Here is a 21,381-nt window from a genome sequence, read left to right as displayed (position 1 = left end):
CCATAGAAGTTGGTTATGCAGTTGGTGGATGCTTTGAGCTACCAAACAAGAAGACCTGAAGAAGGACTGTCTAGAACTTAAACATGAGATGAATATAAAATGAGCCCAAGAACTGGGCAGCTGGTTGCAGTGGGACAAAAGGGCATTAACATTTTTTTTCCTTGGAGTTTGGAGAGTTGGGTGCTTTGTGCTGCAGTATGAACGCTTCTGAAACTTCTGAATTTTGTGTGATGCAGAAGCTGAGGAATTAGAAAATGGGGCAATCTAAAGACATTTTGCTAAATATCTTTGAGATTGGCTGAACCTCAGCTTAATGAATATTGAGATTTTGTGTAGGTGGCATAGTACAAAGCTAAATGTCTGACATTAGAGTTGATGTTATCTTTCAGTCTTGACTTGAGGGGCGCCCAGGGAAGAACATGAACGTGACAGTTTAGATATAGCATACGCTACCATAAATGGACATTTTAGTTGGAGTAGAAGATGTAAAAAAGGCAGTGCTTCATCCAAATAAGTGATCTTCTTTTGCGACTTCTGAGGAGAAAAAAAAATGCATTAAGTCAAGCCAATACTCGCCAGTATAATTATGACGGAAGAACTAAAGATGTCAGGTCAGATGTCAGAGTATTGTTTGCAAAGAATTTATAAACAAGCTGGAAAAGACACATGAACTTTCTGTGAGGCTGTGGATTGAGGGCAGTAACAGAAAAAGAGATGAGCAGAATCTCTTCTGTCAGTAGATGACATTAGATGTAAAACAGTGATGCTATGAATTCAGGGATGAGAATCTGCGTTTTATGGTTACTTGACAATTCAGTCAGATACTGGACTATTGAGTGGGAATGGAACACCATAACGTAAGGAAAAAATATTCTATAACCAGTCATAGAGGAAGAAGTGCCAAAGTTTGTGATTTTTAGAATTCATTTGTACTGTTAAGAGGTTAACACTGCTGATTAGTAAGGTTGCGTGATTCTTGGCTGCGTTTTTCAGTTTCTTCCTATGTACCAGCATTTACCATTTGTGTAGATGCATTGTCAGCCAGATCTGATCCCTGGAAGAGTGTCTTTCAGCAACAGCCTTCCACTGGCTGGACTATTCTTTCTCTGAGTCTTCATAAGCTTTTATCTTTCTGGTGGTTTTATTTAAAATAAAATCTTAATAATAATTCTTTTGTATTAGGTGCTTATCCTTAATTGATCACCTAGTATTTCAGTTAGGGAGTGTCTTAAAATAGGCATCAAGCTCAGTAGTCTGGATTATACTGTCTATTAGTGATGTATTCACTGTTGGGAATTTTATTTCTGAAATACCTAGGAATTAATGTAAATATCAGCAAGATCAATTATTTCACTGCCACTCCTCGTAGTGGAAATATATAGGTTAGTGTGCTTACTCTACAACTCCAGACTGCTTCTCAAGTTTCCCCAAGATGCCAAAAGTCCCATCTGTTCTCCTCCCAGTTGTCAAAATCTCTAGGTTCCCTTTTCGTAATTGCAGTTGTTGGTGTTTTGTTTTGTTTGGTTTTTTGTTTGGTTGGTTGGTTGTTGTTTTTTGCCAAAGCTGAAATTGGGATAAATTTAAAATATGAGCACTTCAAAGTAGCACAAGCTGCTGTAATAATTTTATAAACATGTATGTTCATTCAAGATTACCTGAACTTTATGTGCTGTTGAATTTACAGTTTGTGGAATTGGGATATCGCTATAAATGTTAGTTCCATCTTCTTATGGAGTGTACTTTTATTTAAAACAAAAATAAGAAACCACTCAGATATGTTTGCAAATATGTTGGTATATGTAGCTTCACTTATGTATGTAGCCACTGTTGAGGAGGATATCAGAATGAATACATGAATAAATTCCCCTCCCCCCTTTTTTTTTTTTTAACAGAGGCTCCAACTTGGGAAAAAAGAAGCAACACATTTGTCACATACCAGGGTGTGGCAAAGTATATGGGAAGACTTCACATTTGAGAGCTCATCTCCGCTGGCATTCTGGAGAACGTCCGTTTGTTTGTAATTGGATGTTCTGTGGCAAAAGGTTCACCCGCAGCGATGAGCTTCAGCGACACCGAAGAACGCACACAGGTTTCCAATCTTTGATTTTGGAGCCTTTTACTACAGAAATGTCACAGAGAGGGCTTGGATAAATAGTTTTTAAGAGGAAAGCAGATCTTTGTATTGGATTGATTTTTATGTAGCATAGTGGTTCTAAAATCAGGTGCTTTTGGTTTCTTTAGGAAGAAAAGCATCAACCTTATTGATCCAGAAACAGAGCTTAGAATTTAAATTACCTTAGTCAAAATACTTTGATTCAGGTTCAACAGCGAGTTTCATTTGTTTGAACCAGATGAGAAGTGCTTGGTCTTCTTGGGTTCATATTTCTCCTTTTGTCTTTTCTTGTCTTGTATGACAGGTGAGAAGAAATTTGTCTGTCCGGAATGTTCAAAACGCTTCATGAGAAGTGACCACCTTGCCAAACACATTAAAACACACCAGAATAAGAAAGGTATTCACTCCAGCAGTACAGTGCTGGCATCAGTAGAAGCAACATCTGATGATACTTTGATTACTGCAGGAGGAACAACGCTTATCCTTGCAAATATTCAACAAGGTTCTGTTTCAGGAATAGGAACTGTTAATACATCTGGCACCAGCAATCAAGATATTCTTACCAACACTGAAATACCTTTACAGCTTGTCACAGTTTCGGGAAACGAGACAATGGAGTAAATATTACACAAGATACCTATTAATTGTGGTTATTTTTATACAGTAGTGAGAAGAATATTGTTCCTAAGTTCTTAGATATCTTTTTATTGATGTGCAGAAATTTTTGGATTGACAGTAACTTGGTTATACATGACACTGAAATGCCTTACTTTGTATGATATTCCATAGTATATTAAAATGGTAAAATTGCATGGGTTTTGTAGGTACTTTTGGAATCTAGAAGAGATGAAATTTTACCAAGTTATATTAAAAAAAAAAAAAGAATTTAACGATGGGAATGGTAAAATGGTAGTCTAACCAAATGCATCAATCCTGTGTGGTTTAGTGTAAAAAAATTAAAAAAAAAATGAGAACATGTTGGTATTTATCTATTGTAAGATAAAAGAAGTTGATGGGTGAAAAGAAATCATGTTATGATAAAAGAAATTTTGTAATTTTCTTGATGACTGGAATTTTTATTATGCATAACTGACAAATCAAGTTTCCAAGCAAATGTTACATAGTGTAGGCTTTACTTAGCTCATCAACTTGTCATTTTGAAGCTAATTATTTTAATTAGGTTAACTATGTACAATATTTTAAGCATTACTCTTGTAAGATTTTGAAAACTACATTTTAACATGGAACTCTAGGGATAGTCACCTTTTAAATCCTATTGAAAAGCCATGTTTAAGATTTAATTTGCCAAAATGATGTCTTGTTAATATTCTTTCAATAACCAAGGTGGGCAATATAACCGATGTTAAAAAAAAAAACTTAAAATGTTAAAAAAAAAATTAAAAAAAGTATGTATAGGTTGAGGCATTTGGGTGGTAAGGCAAATGTTATAGTGAAGTATATCCCTTCTCTTGAACATTGGAGGACCAAAAATAAGGTGTATTGCGTCTCAGCAGTGATTTTTATCAAAATACTTTTTTTCAGAATCATCTGTCTGCCAGGGCCTTAAAAGCCATCATGTAAATTACCAGTAAAATATAACATATGCAAGTACAACGGAAAGATCACTTCCATATTGACAGTACTCCTAAACATATGGATATAGTCATAGTGAACTAGGGGTTTTATGAGGTTTTTATTTGTTTGTTGTTTAGTTTTTGGTTAGTCAATCTGCATTTAAATATCAGCCATCTTTCCTTTTTTGCTTCTTCCCTTAAAAATTGTATGTATCCAGTACATTTAACTGATAAACATATATGTTTTTTATTATGCTGAATTTTCTTTTTTTAATTACTGTTTATATTTTCAATTATAGAAAAATGTACAAAATGAAGTTATATAGCCAGTCTATAAGTGCTATACCATTTTCCAAAAATGTACAACAATAATTACTGCAGTTCACCTATTTACAAACATTTGGAAATCTGTTCATTTGTTATTCTTAAAACCACCTCAAATCTAAAGGCTACCTTATTGTACGTTTAAAGTGTATTATAACAGTGTGGTAGTTAATAAAACACTATTTTTTTTTCTTTTGACTTGAGTTTACTGTACTTCTTTGTTAACAGATAAGATGTAATTTCGTAATGTATCTGAACTGCCTGGGATATTTTCTTTCTTCAGATGGTGGGAAATAGGTGGGGGGAAATAAAAATGCTGTTTCCTTTCCTTATGGGCGTGGAGATGGTAAGGTACCACTTCTTTCTCTCTCTCAAAAGAACATAAAAGACAGTGCCCAGGCATTCATGTACTATACTGGAGGTGCTGTGCTTAGTTGTTATTGACCTGGGTAGACCATGAAGTAAATAAATACATACATAGATAGAAGCCCTATCCTTTAGAAGTAGGAAGTTGCATTTAGATCCCATGATGCTGAAATACAACAATACATACAAACTGCATGGTGAACTGATTCCAAAAATTACAATGGCCTTTTGCTTAAAGCATGGGAAGGCATAATAAGCACAAGGGGAAAAAGCCTGCAAGCTTGAAAAACATGGGTGGTAGATTGAGGTGTAAGTTTTTGTTGGAGAAAGAAGGACCAGTGAGAACTGAGGTAAAGACACTTGTTGTTGCATTTGGTGCTAGAATGAAGGTGAAAAGCTTGTATCTATGACAAAAGGGGTCTGAAGTCTTGGAGCATCATGCTGCCAGAGAACTGCATGGAAAATTTATAAGCCAGGTAGAGCTCAGCTGAAGAGAGCTGCAAGAAGTCAAGAAAGGAAGATTTCCTGCATTTGCAGTTTAATGGAAGAAAAAAATTAATGCAAATCTTTTGAGACTCAGAGAAACACGATTTGACAGGTAAGGGAAAAGAGAGTTAATTCACCATCAGTTTAATCTTCTATTTAATGAAATGGGAGAGTGGAATTGGTTGGGAAGGCAGAAGAGCAGGCGTAGGAGATGAGAGCTCTGCTTAAACTTGCAGTGTTCCATGCATGTTGTGAATATTTTAATGTTCTCTGAATCTATCTCCTTTCGGCAGGTGAGTGGACTTGGTTTCTGATAGCTGTTCAGTTCACAGGACGTGGTGTTTATATTTGAAAATGCTGCTGCATTTTCACATGTTGCATGGTGATGACTTTTGAGAGATCTTACCTCTAGCACAAAGGATGTCAGTCCTACGATACCACAACAACGCTGTGCAGTCTATAGAAGACTTTCTGATCTTATCTCTGAATCATGGTTCTTTATGTGTTCCTGAAGGTCCTTGCTTGCCACATTTCTCGTTTCTTGATGGTGAAATCTGTATCATTTTACATACTTATTTTCATAGGAGGCTTTTGGTACTGGTTTTTAGTATGATAGTCTTTAGATCACTGGATGATTTATCTCTTGAATTTTGATGTAATTACTAATTAAGAAGACCTTAGAACTGGTTCTGCAACAGCATGAGCTCGAAAGGCCTATGATTTCTATTTCAACAGCAGGATATTCTTTTTCAGTAAGTATGAGGTCTGGACATATATCTGCTGCAATCTATGAATTTCTGGGCTTGTTCCTGAATGAAATTAGGGTTTGATCTTTGTTATTTGCAAACTATAACCAATTCCTGCAGAGAAGAGAAGGTTTTAATCATTGCTGTTTATCAAGCCAAGAGGCAGTGTGATTGTAGGGAGAATTAAACAATTGTGAAGAGCATGTTTTCTGGTTTTAAGAAAGATTTTTCTCTCAGAAGAGCTCTTCTTTCAGCTCCTCTGAACAAGAAACATCAGGCTTTGGTTTCAGGTATTGCGAGATTCTGAAACCAGTTAAAAGGAGCCTTCCCAAGGACTCCAGGGAAACTGGTATGTTCTCCAGTAATTTATTTTTGGTGTTAGGGTGTGAGGGAATGGCATAGTAGTAACCTGTCAAATAGGTACTAGTTTCTTTAAAAATGAATGAGCATGTGGCTCGCTTTTCTTCAGCTTTTTACCATTAGAAGTGCAGTGTGTGCATTTGTGAATATCCTGGACGAGGCTGATGTGGCTCACTCAGATCTTACCTGGCAGATGATCTTTTCTATAAAGAGACTACCACCATGTGATGCTGTAGAATTGCCGTTCATTACTACTATGGTATATTCTGGCACATTTTTCCTAAAATCCATGTTTGTGGGGTGTCTGTTAGGATCACACTCAGATCTGTAGGTGCTCTATTCAGTGTCAAGAATTGCTCCAAAAAGGATCAGTGGTTAAATGTGATCACACCTTCCCAATTGATGGGGATTTTTAGTTGGTTGATTTTTTTTTATTGTTATTGTTATTTTTATTCCAAGGATTTAACTTGCTTAGAGCTGTGCTTGCTTGCTTGCTTGCTTATTTATTGATTGATTGATTGATTGGAATGTAAGAATATAATGTATCAAATCCACTGTGTTACAGTTTTCTGTATATACCTATGTGGTGAAGTAATATGAAAAATTTTTGCTTTCAGCCAGAAGCGTAGCTGACAGTTCACTTGCACGGTAATGTTTTATCTGTCATAGTGATAGTTAGCTTCAAATTACGTATGCTAGGTCCTGTGGTTTATTGGTCTTTGGGACCTGAAATTGCCCATACAAGGGAAGTTCAAGGTTTGCATATCTTGAAATCAGTGAAAGCACAAAACAAAGTCTGCAAACTAATTATACACAGCTATTCTTCTCTGAACACCTGTAAGAGAAAGACCCTGTGCTACCTGCAACATTTCTGGTAGGAATTTCATCCACTTTGCATGCCAGTGGATGCTGCTGGTTTCCATCAGGTTATTCTGTGATCTAGCCCCTGAAGGGTGGTGGTATCAAAAGGAAACATTTTATGCAAGAAATTACACGTGTTTACTTCTTTCATCTTGAAAGTCAGAGAAGACATTTCTGATTCAGTTTCTGTGTAACTTCAGAGCTCACTTTGCCTCCTTACACTTGACTGAGCCTGCCAAGGTAAATTGGGATATGTGTTCTTAAGTCCTAATGTTACCAAATGGGTGAAAGAATGCTCTAAATGTTGTCAGCAAGGACATAGCCTTTCACTCCCTGCTATACTTTCTTTTCAGTTGAAAAGCCCACTTGCATCGATTCTGAACTTAACGTGAGATGGATACCACCAAGAAAAGTTCCAAAGCGAGACTTAGTATTACAACTTTCCCATCTCTTCTGAAAGGACTTGCAGCTTAAATCTTGGACATATTAGCTGCATGTCTACAGATTTAAGATTTGCTTCTATTTGTATCTTATTTTTCCCACAGTAGTACTTGAATAAGAATATATTTGCAATGACTATAGGCTGCTAGATCCCAGTTGCAAGCAACATTCTACCATAAATAATCAGTTTGATAGGTGGCATTGTATAATCCAACACATTTCTCAAGAAAAGTTGGCCATCAAAAGAAAAGAGTACTCAGATGTTTGAGCTGGGTGTGGACATAGTATTGAAATCTTTTAACCAAAGCAGTACCATACATCAGGCCACTCCATTCTGGAGTTTTCCCTTGTGCTTCTATCGACCTTACTCCTCTATGCAAGTTGTTAATAGAATTTGATTTCTAATCCATGAACAACAACAACAACATAAGCTGTTTCTCTAAAGATGTTTCCTAACTGGATATTTTCCTCTATCAGGTTGTGTTTTGATTTGCTAGACACACATCTGGGAGAATAACAGCCTATCCATTATGCTGCAAGCAACCATTCCTTGGATTCTATTGCATATATTCGCCCCATGGTGAGGCATCATGAAGGTGTTTCTGATTAGACATACCTATGTTTAATGGTTAAATTAATTCCTCATTTCTATTCTTTGTGTCTAGGCCAGTGCACGAATCATTAACAGTACATAGGGAAAGTAGTAGAGATACTTTGCATGTTCTGTGAACCGTTATTTTTCCCCAGTACTACTAGAGTGTAGTTCTAGCACTATGAATAATACAAATGGGAGACTTACCAGTACAAAGCCCGGCTTCAGAAACGTAAGAAGGCATTTCTTGTACTGCCAGCTTGGCTGTGACTGACTGTCCACCAGTCCTTCCATTTCTCCAAGCCTCTACTCTTTATGGTCATGTTCTCCATCTGTTTCAGAGGTGTTCAGCATAATCTGACTTGGCATTGCCTGCATCTCTTTCTGTGTAAGCCTTGGATCACAGCAGGGATGCAGGCTATGGACTTAACATAAACAAGCATTTATTGTTTCAGTGTGGCTGGCACAGGGCTGTATTGCAGCACACACTTGTGTGCTTTCCAGCATTCATGATGCTTTCAAAGCACTCCTTACTCCCTTTCAGTTCTCTCTGCATTGTGTGCTGTTTTTTCCCCTTTATAATTCTCCTGCCAGGTCACTTGCCCCTTCAGATGGCACTGCAAACCAAGACAGTGCATGCTAGATCAAGGTTTGCCATAGATATGCTTTATAAGTTGAGAACTTTTATTGTCAAGATAAGTTTTTATCTAACAAAATATGTCTTATCGAAGGCTTTTACAACGGAGGAAGATATGCATTAATTAGAATTAGTGCCTTAGCTTAGAATCCCATCACTTCATTTTAAATATGATAATAGCAGGGCTTAGGAACCGGATTGGAAATGAAGCACCAGGGGCCTGCCTCGGGTCAGGGTCCAGGTCCTGTGGTGGGGAACCCCACAGCCTAGCATTAGGGCAGGCTCTGTGGCCCCATGTTCAGTCTCCCCTCCATTCTTCCCCATGTAGGGGTAATCGGGGCCCAGCAGGGGTTGAGGGCCGCGTGGGCTGGGGTGCAGGTATGCCTGCTTAGTTATGGAGCCACGTGAGGGACGCTGCAGATGTGAGCGCTGTCACATGCAGGCCTGGGTCTTCCTTTCTTAGCTGAAGTCCCAGGGGAAAAAAAAAAGCCTATAATTCTGTGGTTATTTATGCCAGAGCTACTGTCTGAGATAACAGGATTTAGTAGTAATTTTGCCATGTACATTCATAGATGTTTTTTTCTAAATATAGTGTGTCCTAAATACATAATTATTTAACAGCTTGACATGCTTCCAAGGGAGCTATTCAAGTATGTTCTCTGAATAACACACCTTTTAAAAAGATATCAATACTTAAGTCATTTCATGACTTCTCTTATATTTTCTTCAGGAAAAAGAGAAAAACATTAAAAAAAGAAAACCATGATCTCCTCCATCTGATACTTACATGAAGGATTAAAATAGCAGGACCTGGCGTATTTTACAGCTTTTCCTCTCTGTGTGCATGATACCAAACACGAGTACAGAGGTTTCACTTCACGAGCAGGTGCAGGGCGTAAACTTTTACCTCCCAGCTCCAGCCCTCTCACTGCCTTTGTTTTCAGCATCGCTAAGCCTCTCCCACAGCTCTCCAAGTTTCTGAGAATCCCCTTGGCCCCTCCTGCCCTCTTGAGTAAGAGCAACAGGTGTCTCCTGTCTGTCAGCCTTGTTTATCAGTGGTAGACAGAAAGCTTTGGGGTAAAAGTGGTTAAAGCTTTGATCTGGTCCATGTGTGTGAGGCAGGGTGTGAAAAACAAACTGAAAAGGGAGCAGGGAGTTAGCTGTGGTCCAGTGTCACTGTTAGCAGCTCTTCCCTCTGTGAGGTTAAATAAGGTAGAAGAGCTATTTGTGGATAGCTGTGTTCAGACACCACATAGGTTTTGAAAGCAGCACAGAGTTATTTTACCCAATCTATGTAACTTCATACAGTAAAGCCTACTTTTCCCACAGCTTAGAAACAGGCTAGTTTTGAAGTTCAGCACCAGGTATGTTAAAAAGGGATTGTACATTTTGGAGTCAGAGCATGTAAATAACTGTAAAACACCGCAGTGCATTTTAGAAATAATAATAAAGTTACCTAATTTAAAAACAAAACAACAGCAAAAAACAAACTACACGTTTGACATATTGAATGTAAACAGTTTGCAGGCTGAATGCTTAAAGACTGGTGAATGCATGCATAATGTGATTTGTTTTTCTGATGCATTGTTAGTACATATTAGTGATCCCTGCAATTTAAAATGACACTTCCTTTTGAGTTTAATTTAACCTGTGCTTAATCTAAGGAACACTTGAAGCAGTGACAGCTGGAAAAGACCACTGAGGCCATAAGTTTTCCGTTCTTTTCTTGTTTTATGTTTGGCACCAAGGTTTGCAACCTGTCAATTGAGTGTATGCAGAAGACTCTGCTTATCAGATGAGTAAAGTGTGGTCCTGCCAAGCCAAGACTTCAGAAGCAGGCTAACACACAGGTACAGTATCTGATGCTTATTGAGCTTACAAAAGAGATATTGTATCTTTTGATTTATCTTTGTATATGTAAATCTACCGAGACCATGAAATATTAACCCTTGTTATGATAAATTCCCCCTTCTTGGAACATGAAAATTTTTCGTGTTCTGAGGAAGGGTAGTGAGAAGGTCCAAGTTTGGTTATAGGCAAGTGAACTAGGAGACTATGCTCTCCTGCTTCTAATCAGCCAGTTAAGCATGTTTGCATGAAATAGTTAAACTTGTATTTAGTTACTTCATTGTTTTTCTCCATTTCAAAAAAGCCTACGGAAAGCCTTGTAATGGTGGTCTTAAATACCCATCCAATTACTTGGTTTTATCTTGAAGAGTAAATCCTTTTTTTTTCCAAGAAATTTTGTCTTGCTGTTCAGTGGATACAGAATTTCATTTAGGATGTTAATTTGAGACAGCTGTTTTAATGGGAAACATCTACTACATTTGAGTCAGAAGCAGACAGCTTCTGTCAGCTATCTCTCAGTCCATCTTAGCACTTTCTCTCTCTATCCCTTCTCTTTTTATCTTTCTGGAATCTCTCTGTCTTCATTCCCTGTTACAGAAGGTACAAATTATATATATTTTTATCCTTCCCGTGCATACCTGAGTTCTCTGGCATAAAAAATGTTGTGCAATAATTTTTTGATTTGCACCACTCCTCCCAATACAGTTTCTACTACTGTTATCCAGAACTTCACCAAATCCTACAGAAGTTGTTTTCCATTTTTAAAAGGCTCTTGAAAATCAGAATAATGACATGATCGTGGCAGACCACAACCTATTTGAGAATGTCATGTTTCAAAATCTGTAGTTTACACTACTGAAACCCTGAATATCACCTGTAAGAGAGAAAAACCTCTCTTAGGCAAAGCTTGGCTCTTAGAGTACTTGGGCATGTGGAACCACCATTGATTCGGATGTTTTGATCATCTCTGAATAGATGGCGACAAACTTTATGGTTGGAAATGTACTTTCAGAACAGAAAAATGTTGTATAGAAGACTACAGGCTGAAGACAGAGCCTGATAAAGCAAAGTGGGAGCAAACAGCTTAAAAACCAGCTAATTACTGTGAAAGAATGGCACTATTTGTGGAATCATCAAAACATGATTAGAAGTTCAGAAGGCAAATAAGAGATTTAGTAGTGCTCATGGAAATATGTTGCTGAAATAGTGGCTTCTGTACCCTCACTGAAGAGAAAGAAAAGTTGGGAAATTATGCAATTATAACAAAATTCTTTGAGTTTCTTATAGAGATTTATCTTTTTCATGGTGTGTCTATATATCAAGTTCAATTATGTTCTAACTTTATTATACTCAGTTTGGCCTTACTGGAAAGAGGTTAAATAGTGTGGTCAGCCCACACATCTATTATGGAAGTTCAAGTAGACTAGAGCAGAGACAAAGTACAAAAATCTTCTAACAAAACATTTTTTTAGGGCATATCAGAACCAACTTGGAAAGAAAAGGTAGAGCCACGTGATAAGTGTGTCTTCAGAGAACACTGATGAGGGTTGTTTATGAAATATAATGAGAAAAAATGTAGCAGTGTTGCCTGTGCCAAGGAAAATGGGGAAAAGAAGCTGATGGAAACAAATTGCCAGATGAAATAAAAAAAAATATTTGGCAAAGCAGCAGAGGAACACAGACTCGAAAAGAACCCTCAAGCAGCTTACTATCCTTAGAGGCCAATTAAACCCAAATCAGTCAGGAAAGACAGAAAGAGTCCTCCTCAGGCTTAATGAAAATTTATATCAGGCAAAATAAAGCCCAGAGATTATTGGCATATAAGGCATAGAATGCTAAGAGAAACAAGCTAGTTTGGCTATTAATAATACCAGGGTGGTATTTACATTTAAAACAAAGTACATTTGTAAGGTCTTTGAAGGTTTTCTGTGTCCGTCTGTGTATTAGCAAAAAATCTGCTCCAGCTGACTAAATAATATATGTAATGAGGCAAATATGCCCACAGGTTCCAGCTGCCCAAATCACCATTTGAAGCCATCTGAGTAAGAAAAGAAGAAAAGAAAATATCTTCAGAAAAGTACCAACTAGCCCAGAGAGCAGATCTTTTGAGTACTTCTAGATGCCTTACTTAGCAACTTATATAGACTAGATTCTGCGTTTGGAAATTGAGACAGTGATTTTCGGGTACTTGGTAAAGCAACTCTGTTAAACTTCATTGTTGAGCAGTATATTGGAAGGACGTAATCATCACCATAAGCCTGGCTGATAGTGGGGTCACCAGTTGTTCAAAAGCATAAACAGACATAGTTATGTCTCTCACTCTGTGTCCCTATACCTTGGACTTGCACCCAATTTATGCATCTGGCTATTAAAGATTACTTCGTGAGCATATCAAGTTCTGAAAGAAGATAAAATTTGAGCAGGAAATTTATGGTTTCAGTGTCCCTATAGATCTCCCTAAAGAATCAGAATGAATAGAAATTTCTTTCAAATAGCAAAAAATTGGAGGGATTTGTAAGGGTTTAAATTTGATGTTCAGTGATTTGAGGGTTTAAATCAATACTTCTCAAGTTCTCCCATGGAAGAAAAATAATTTTAGGTTTTTCAAATGAGGCGTATCCCAAAACTCTGTGTGACTGCCATCTTAAGTGTCTTGAAAGTCAGTTGTGGTCTGTCTGGCAGACAGTACAGACTTTTCCTTCACAAGGTGCTCATATCATAGTGAAAAGTTTCAGAGTGTTTCTCAATTTAGAATGCTTATGAGGCAAGAACTAAAAGCCCAAATTAATAAACGTAAAAGGAAATAAGGAGTAATTTATACTTGATCTAAACATAAATTCAAATCAGATCCCATATCTTATTCATGTCCTTAGGGGCAAAGAGAAGCCTGAAGAGTTCGCAGCAGCAGTAACAAATTTACCATGAATGGAGCTGAAGGTTAAGTACTCAGTGTGTCTGATCATCAGTGTGTACCTCGGTGTCTGGGAACAGAGCAGAGAACAAAAAGATGTGTATGAAATTCTCATCACGCGCTTTCCTTTGGATTAGCGAAATCGAAACAAGTATAGTAATTTTTTTTCCCCATACAGAAATTATAAGGCTTTTCCTTGACTTTGTTGTTATGATGACCAGTAACAAATGCCAACAGTAGTAAGGCTGCATCTGCAATATTGTTGTATTGTAAATACACTGGTATCGTTTATTCTATAAATGCATACACACACATATATACATAGAAACACAAAACTTGAGTAGTAAGGACTAACCTTATTATGTAAGAGATAAATTAGAAAGAACAATGCTAAAAACACTCATCACTTATTTTTATGTTAGAATTAGAATTAAATTAACAAATGATTACAGTCCGTCTGTGTCCTTTTGCTTTGCAATCTTCATGGATCACCTTTCTCTAAGGCCTACTCCAGAGATGTATGGAGAGAGTGATATGAAGTCACCTGTGTAGCAGAAATACTGAGTCAGGGCTTGAACCAGTGATTGAGCACCTGGTGGGAAGGCAGGGCCAACCCAGGGAGCTCAGGTGCATGCAATGAACCTGAGTGACAGGAAGGGAGGGGTACAGCCAGGATCCACCCCTTCCCAGACCTCATTTAAGGGTTGGCAGTGGAAGCGAAGGTATCTTTTGTTGAAGATCCCTGCATACGTGAAGCCTTCTAAAGGTAAGGAGCTTCTTTATTTTTGTGCCCACAGCTATTGCGTGTGAGCAAGCTCTTACTTGCTGCAGCCTAGGATCTTGCTATTTTGTTGTTATTGCTGTGCCTTCCATTGTGTTACAGTGTTATGCCTGTGGAAGAAGATAGCAAGCATGTTCCCATTGTGTGGGGGGTGCAAGGGTTAAGGCCTGGGACTGCAGAACAGCTGGAATATGTTAGATTTACAGGAAGGCAGCCTGGAGAGGGAGTGTGAACTGCCAGCAGGTGGTTGGGAGTGGTGGGATAATTTAGTGGTGGGACTGGAGGAGCACTCTGTCCCTTACTGTGATGACTCACCCAGTTTCAGCAAGAGGCTGTTTTTCTTTATAACATTGGACCTTAATCAAAGGTCATTAAAGTAAACTTAGCATTTCCTTTAGATATGTTAGGCTCTGCATCTGGTCAGTAGTTATTTGTTGTTGTTGTTTGTTTGTTTGTTTTTTCAATATCTCTTAAACCTTTACATTGCTATTTTTCTTATGAGAAGAGCTGGTTGGGTGTTAGATAGGCTTTGTGTGAGACACTGATGCATACCTTGGAGTACCTACCTGCACATCGGCTAGATGTTGTTTTATTAGAAGAGTCTTCTGGTGGGCAAATGTGGGGGGAAAAAAGGCCTGGTGGGATTTTTCTCTCCCCTGCTGTAAGGGAAACTATGCTGACAAAAACAGTTGCTCTTACTACAGTTGTGTTTTGCTGTGGTGTGCAGTGCTGTTCTCAGGAGCCCTAGTCTTTTAGAGGACTTCAGTTTGGTCGGTGCACAAGGGGCCATCTCTGGCTCACAGAGCTTACATAGTCTAAGATGAAAGGTGGCAGACGGACACAGATAGGGAAGCAGAAGGACCTGAGACTGTATGGATCTGGGAGCACAGCTTTTCAGCCTTTAATTGCCGCAGTGGTGAAAGAGAGCTCGGAGGACAAACTTGAAGATAATAGCATACTGAACAGGTGTTCTTAAAAAGTTCTTCTCAAGCATGAAGGGTAGTGCAGGGTAAATCTTTGTTCATCTAAAAGGTGACATTTAGCAGAATTGGAAGGAATGTACTGGAATACCCAAGCTGTGAGATGACGAGAGCCTGAAGATGACTCAGTATGAATGGGTGGGAGAACTTTGTCTCATGCTCTGAGCTGCAAAGCTCTGTAATGGTTACATATAACTATTAAGAAAGGGCCTAGGCAAAAGTAGAGGATTTTGTTCAGATTCTGTTTGAGTGATGGGCAGGATGGTGTTATTGTCCTCTGTGGCTGTGATGGAATACCTAGTGTGAGACTAACTTGGAGAAAGAGAAGTGTGAGGAGAGTGGTAGTTCTGTTTCAACTGTTCTGACCACCAGCTAGTGATCCAGAGGGAGCTGCTGGAGAGGTTTGAGAGTGTCCGGAAATGAGTGAGTCTGGAGCATTTGAGGTAGTTTGTATTTGTGTGTGTGAGTGCTAGAGGAATTTTTGTTTGAGGGATAGGGAGGAACTTATAAGAGTGGGGAGACTTTCAAAGGACAAAGGCTCAAGGAAGTAGCAGCTTAGTTTGGAGACTTTAGTTACAAGTAAGGGCACACAAGGAAACAAAATATCTGGCAGATCTTGAAGAGCTGGCAGGTTGGATAGTACAAACACATGGGTTTTCTTTATAGAGCAAGAAGTTAACATAAGTGAAAGAACATCTTAAACCTGAAGTCCACATAGAGCATCAAGAAGGGCATTGCTGAGTGTTGAAGTATCCTAGCCCCAAGTCTGCCTAGTTTGCCTCAAGAAAGTTTTGGGCAGGAAAGAGGAAAATGACTTTAGGAAGCATGTACCAGCATCATCTGAAAATGAATATGGTGATAGCTAGGTAGTAGTTAGGAAAACAACAGAGGTTGAGAGAATGCTTTCAAGATAGGAGATCTTTTAATTTGAAGGAATAATCTGCAGCCAGAAATAATGTCCTTAAAACTAAAACAACTCAAATATGAGCCATTAATACAGGCTTCTGTAGGTTCCTAGCTGTTTCCTCATTGGTATATTTTGTGTGTTACTTAACCAGAGTAGGATGTAGGCTGCTCAGATTTGTACTGAGACTCAACATTTGAGTTTTTTATATAATAAAACCATACTTCAGAAACAAATTTCTGTTCTTGTAAGTGGATGAAAGATCCATCTGAGAATTCAGAAAGCTGTGTAAAATTAATACCAGTTCTTAACTGTATTTCCTATTCATTACAGCCAGACAAATTTTTTTTCACCAGTAGACAATCCCTTTTATCTATGGCTCACTAGTGAAGCCTTATTAATGATGCATTGGTTATTATCTTTAAGAAAAGATTCAGCTCAGAGTGCTTTCTAAGAGAGAAAAAGAATTGCTGGTAAAATTTTGGTAAAAATTAAAATGATTAGTTTCTTGTCATTTCTGATATAGCAAAATACTGCTTTAAACTCACGTATTGGTAATGACCTGGCAGTTTACATTGGAGTTTCATGACAGTGAGATTAAAAAACACTGGTTTGGATAAATTGCCATGATTTGAACAAAAGAAATCCCTGTCAAATTATCGTTTTGGTGAGGATAGTGCATGTGGTTATAACACAAACCAACAGTAGTCTTGCTGTCTGAGATGACAGAGTTAGTTCTGAGAAACTTTTTAGCTGTTTTTTTCCCCCCCACATAATGGTATACTAATCATTTTTGTGTTGCCAGACAAGGAAATATTCTTTATCACAAAAGCTAGATTTCATATTGGAGGTACTGTTTTTAATTCCTTTTTTTTTTTGTGGCAGCACAAATGTCCCTGCCTGTGGGGGGGAGACTGGAACTTGATAATCCTTGGGGTCCCTTCCAACCCAAGTCATTCCATGACTCTATGAAATGGAGGTAATTGTATAGCATGATGGGACATAGTGGGATCTGTATTATCTGTGTGTTTGAGCTAGATAGGATCCAGCACAGAAACTGTGTACGTATACATGACTTAGGTTTTATATGGAAATATTTGTGGGAGTTCTGATAGTAAGGATCTCTGCAATACTTCCCCTAAACTGTTCAGAGGGTCTGTGAGAGATAACAGCTTTCACTGTAGAACAGCTGCATTCCCCAGTAAAGTCTCAGCAGATGCTTGCTGTGTGATTAACTGCCACCCAACTCCTGGAGCACTATAGATGAGTCAGAGAACTTCATTCACAGATTCATCCATCTCCTTGAGTCTCTCAAATGGGGAGACAAAGTGACTGGATAGTGAAGCCACATCAGCATTTTTTTGCATTGCTGGCAACGTAACTGGATCTGCTGTAATCACTTTTTGATAGGTTGATTACATCTGATTAAATCTTCAAGGTTTCAGTGAACATCCATAAACTCGGCACATGAGAAATTGGGTAGTGTCTGTTTATCTCAGGTTTTTGTGAGCAGCATTATGTGAAATAAGGAGGAGTGGGGTGAAGTGCATAGCCTGTTCATTGCTAAGCTCCTGAACTGAATCTGTTTCATATTTTTATCACAGTTAAAAAGTTGAATGTTCTGGAAGGTCATAAAGCTCATTAAATAATAGGAATCACATTACTTTCATTAAAAAAGATATTTTAAAAATGAAAGAAGAGTGGCTTTGTGTATATACATACTTTACTGTGTTTTACAAATGGATGTACTATGTCTGATTGTATATTGAAATGAATTACGTATTTTTATACTGCCAGTAAACATTTCAGATATTTTTTTCAGAAACTTTAATGATTGTATTTATTGGGTATAATTTAGAAAAGTGTTTATCCATAACTTAGTGCTAAAATAAATATCAGAAGCTCAAGATACCGACTATTTTCTTTGTCCTTTAAGTGTTACATTGCCACTGAAACTTCCCACCGCTAAACATTTCACTGATCCCCTTTCTGTGCCATCTGTCTGATCTGGCCTCTTTCCAAACAGCTTTCCCTTCTCCTTTCCCAATAGATATGGTTGTCCTGGTACAAGAGTTTTCAGTAGGGTAAAGACAACCCACACAGTGTTCATTTGTTTCTTTGGTAGTGGATGCAAATACCATGCAGCTATGTATACATACAGTTTATAGGTTCTATAGATTCACACTGAGAAAACTGTCAGAAACTTGTGCTCTGCTTTGTTGAAAAGCTGACTTCTAAAAATATTTATATTTCCTGTCATTGTGTTCTGTGTTTGTTTATTTTGACTACATACTCTTGCAGACTGGATAGTTTGTACTCTGGTTTGCTGGTTAAAAATGTCAAGTTCCATATTGTGTGGTGTTGCAGAAGTGTTTCTTTCAGCAATTTAGAAAGAGGTGCCGTATCTTAGAAGTTCAACTTGAGATGTCTCAGGAAAGATAACGTATTTTAGAAGCTGAGCACTTAGCCATGTCCCATTTAATGGGCTGTTAAGTTGCGCACAAAATCACTAATCTATTCTTGACCTATATCTCAACAATTTTAGAATTAAATTACATAGTGTGTTCATATATCACTTTAGATACAGCATTGTATGTATGGAGATCAACACAGAAAGTATCCCATTGTTCTAAGGTAATGCAGTGCATCATTAAAAATACATATGAAAAAGCATTGTATGTATGCACGTAGAAACTTGCAAAAGTGCATTAACTGTTAAAAAGGTGGAGAGGTCTCATTTCACGTTCTTACTTTATGCTAGAGTCACTTTCATGCCAGTAATTAAATAGTGCGTTTTATAGTGAGCAATTGTAATAAAAACCCATCAGACACTGACAACTTCCTTTAAGAGCAGCATGTTACATTACAGCCTGAACTATGTAGATCATCTTTGAACAGTGATTGAATTTCTTGTTGAAGAATTAACTCCTTGTGTCCCAGAATATCTCTCAATCTTCTGCTTTTTGTTTGCTGTTGTATTCACTCGTTTAAGGAAGAACACCTCTTCTCTTTTTTGGGGGGGGTTGGGGGGGAGGGAGTGATTAATGAGTTGTTTGCACGTGGTCCTAGATACAAGTGATTTTTTTCATCCATACAAATGAACTTTTGGCTCTCAGGATCTGTTGCTGTGTCAGTTGCTTCCAAATTCTTGACTAGGAGCTTGAAACAACTGTCCTCTCAGGCAGGGTTACCTCAGTGCTGTGCATGGTGGGCAGCATGTTTGGATTTCAGCTGTAGTTTGAGGATACCCATGGAGGGTGCATCAAATATCTGCACTAAGTTTTTCCTAGGCTATAATTTCAAGATCTGCTTTTCACTAAGGCCCTTACCCAGTGCCCTGAAAGTACAGAGGTGTTAAGTTTGCTTAGCCTTTCCTGAATTGCAGGGATAGTACTTGTAGGCTGTGTTCATCTGACCTGTGCTGATATCTGAAAGAATAGCTGGGGAGTAGTAAAAGGGGAGCCAGGAGTGGCTGAAGTCAAAGCTTGAGGACAATTTCACTCTAAAAGCAGAAATATCAATAAAACTTGTATGTTAAGTAGCTTACTATTGAGTCTCTACCTTGATAATTCTAAGAGCTTTCCCAGGAGAAGCAAAAGATTTCTCCAGAAGGTATATTTTCTGGAGCAGAGTAAATTTCTATAAGAAGGAAGTTCTTCCTCTTCTTTTAAACACCCATATGTTTAGTAGAAGTCATATTTTATTAACTTTCCCAGTGCTGCAGTGAGTTACTAATATGTTCTCTGAAAGAACTGTTGCCCCAGTGATCAGTGTTCTGTGTAACCTGCTAGAATTGTATCTGAATTCCATTTTGTGCCATTATAGTATTCAGTTACTGCATTATCTTTAATGATCACACACTGAACACCGAACTCATAGTGTGGGGTGTATTTTTTCAAGGTTTTATTTATAACTCTCAAAAACTATTTGGGGAAAAAAAAAACCTACACAGACTAACTTAGATAAAAATGAACATATTCTCATGTTAATTCTACGAGCTTCCTCTTAAGAGATTTTCAAGTATGAAAAGTCTGCTCACTGCACCTACGTTTGCCCAAAGGCTAAGAAGCAGCTGAATTACTGGGTAGTGTTAGTATCTTGTTTTTACCGTGAAACAGACACGTGTTGCCAGATCTTTTTCCTGTGGCAAAAAAAAAGTCTTATTGTGTTGTAGTATGTTAGGTATAATTGAGTGTGATAGGTTCCAAACTTCAGTTGGCAACTTGGCTGTCAGTTCCTATGAAATGAGAACTAGGCTTTAAAAGACATTGTGTTATTAAATAACTAAAAGAGTTAAGAGAGCAATCTTACTGACCAGAATGTGGAGATGAAATAGAGCAAGTCTGTGATGTTAAACATATTGTTTTGTGAGCTGTAGCTTTTGGATTAGCAATGTTGACATTGAGATGTGTTTCTGTAAGTGCATAATGTGGTTCTTAAAAATAGGCTTATGCACAGGATTTAGTTAGAAGTGTACTGGGGAGATTTGGGTAAAGATCTTTGAAGAGGGGGAAACGTGGTTCACAATACTAGTAACATACAGAATATTTGTGCTGATTGCTTCTGTAGACTCTTAGTTTTCAAATTAATCTGAGAACTGATTAGCCTGCAGCAGTGGATTTTACTGTTCTTTAGTTTATGGCGCTGCTTAGACTGTTGTGTCAAATCCCAAAGGGAAGTTGTGGCTGAAGAGCTGTTGCTGCCAGTGAGCCTCATCTTTGCCTCTGCAAACCTTGTTAAATATTACTTGTTTTATGATGAGTGTGACTACTCTGTGAGGAATTGCTGTTTGCATGCAGGCTATTCTTGCACTAGAAGATATAGTATGCAGTAGCTGTAATAATAGCTATAATTTAGGAATGAATCCCTGATGGAAATTTAGCCTGATCTTGCTGCCTTGCTCTCTTGTTTCCCACGCAAGATTCAGTGCTGCTGAAGTTCTGTAGAACATGGCTGCAGCATGGCCCACAGCCTCCTGTGCTCATTGTTGCCTTTCCACAGCTGAGCTCTGTATGGGTTTGTCAGTCTGAGCTGCCTCAGCTGTGCCTCTTAAAATCAAGCTGGAAAATTGAGGCTGTACCAAATGTTGTACCTTTCACATATGAATGAAGAAGGGACTTCGCAGACAGTTGGACCTCTAGGATTAGCTGAGGCTCAGCTGACGGAAGTTGTTTCACCCCATTTAAAATAACCATGCTGGTTCATGTTTTGAAATGTTGTGAAAGAAAGGCTCTTTCCTGCCCTCCAACCCAGAGCCGTGCAAGAAAATATGTTGAATACCAAGGGCAGCAGAACAAGTCGATTGCGCTGCCCTTGTAATACCCAGACATCTGTGAAAATTTCATGCTTCCATAAGCAGATTCTCTGAAGGGCTGAATCTGGCTGTAAGTCTTTCACAGAATCCTTCTATTCCTCCTGTGCCTTTCTGAGGGTATGCTGTTAATTGCCCTTGGTTTA

The 21,381-nt window shown here is 38.2% G+C and overlaps 1 protein-coding gene across 2 annotated transcripts in view; it reads left to right on the top strand.

Annotated features, from left to right (window-relative positions):
- SP3 (Sp3 transcription factor) overlaps nt 1–4,209 on the top strand; it is a 29,839-nt gene extending 25,630 nt beyond the window's left edge. For both annotated transcript variants that reach the window (XM_065751417.1, XM_065751415.1), the window contains 2 exons: nt 1,893–2,089; nt 2,418–4,209. In XM_065751417.1, coding sequence (XP_065607489.1) covers nt 1,893–2,089; nt 2,418–2,734 — 514 coding nt within the window. In that variant the 3' untranslated portion in view covers nt 2,735–4,209. The remainder of the gene's footprint in view (nt 1–1,892; nt 2,090–2,417) is intronic.
- The last annotated feature ends 17,172 nt before the right edge of the window (nt 4,210–21,381 follow it).

This window comes from Cyrtonyx montezumae, unplaced genomic scaffold (assembly GCF_038088225.1).
Source record: "Cyrtonyx montezumae isolate F1298 unplaced genomic scaffold, pur_monq_1.0 scaffold_7, whole genome shotgun sequence".
Lineage (NCBI taxonomy): Eukaryota > Metazoa > Chordata > Aves > Galliformes > Odontophoridae > Cyrtonyx > Cyrtonyx montezumae.
The sequence above is the reverse complement of the archived record's forward strand: the minus strand, read 5'-3'. Positions and strand labels throughout refer to the sequence as shown.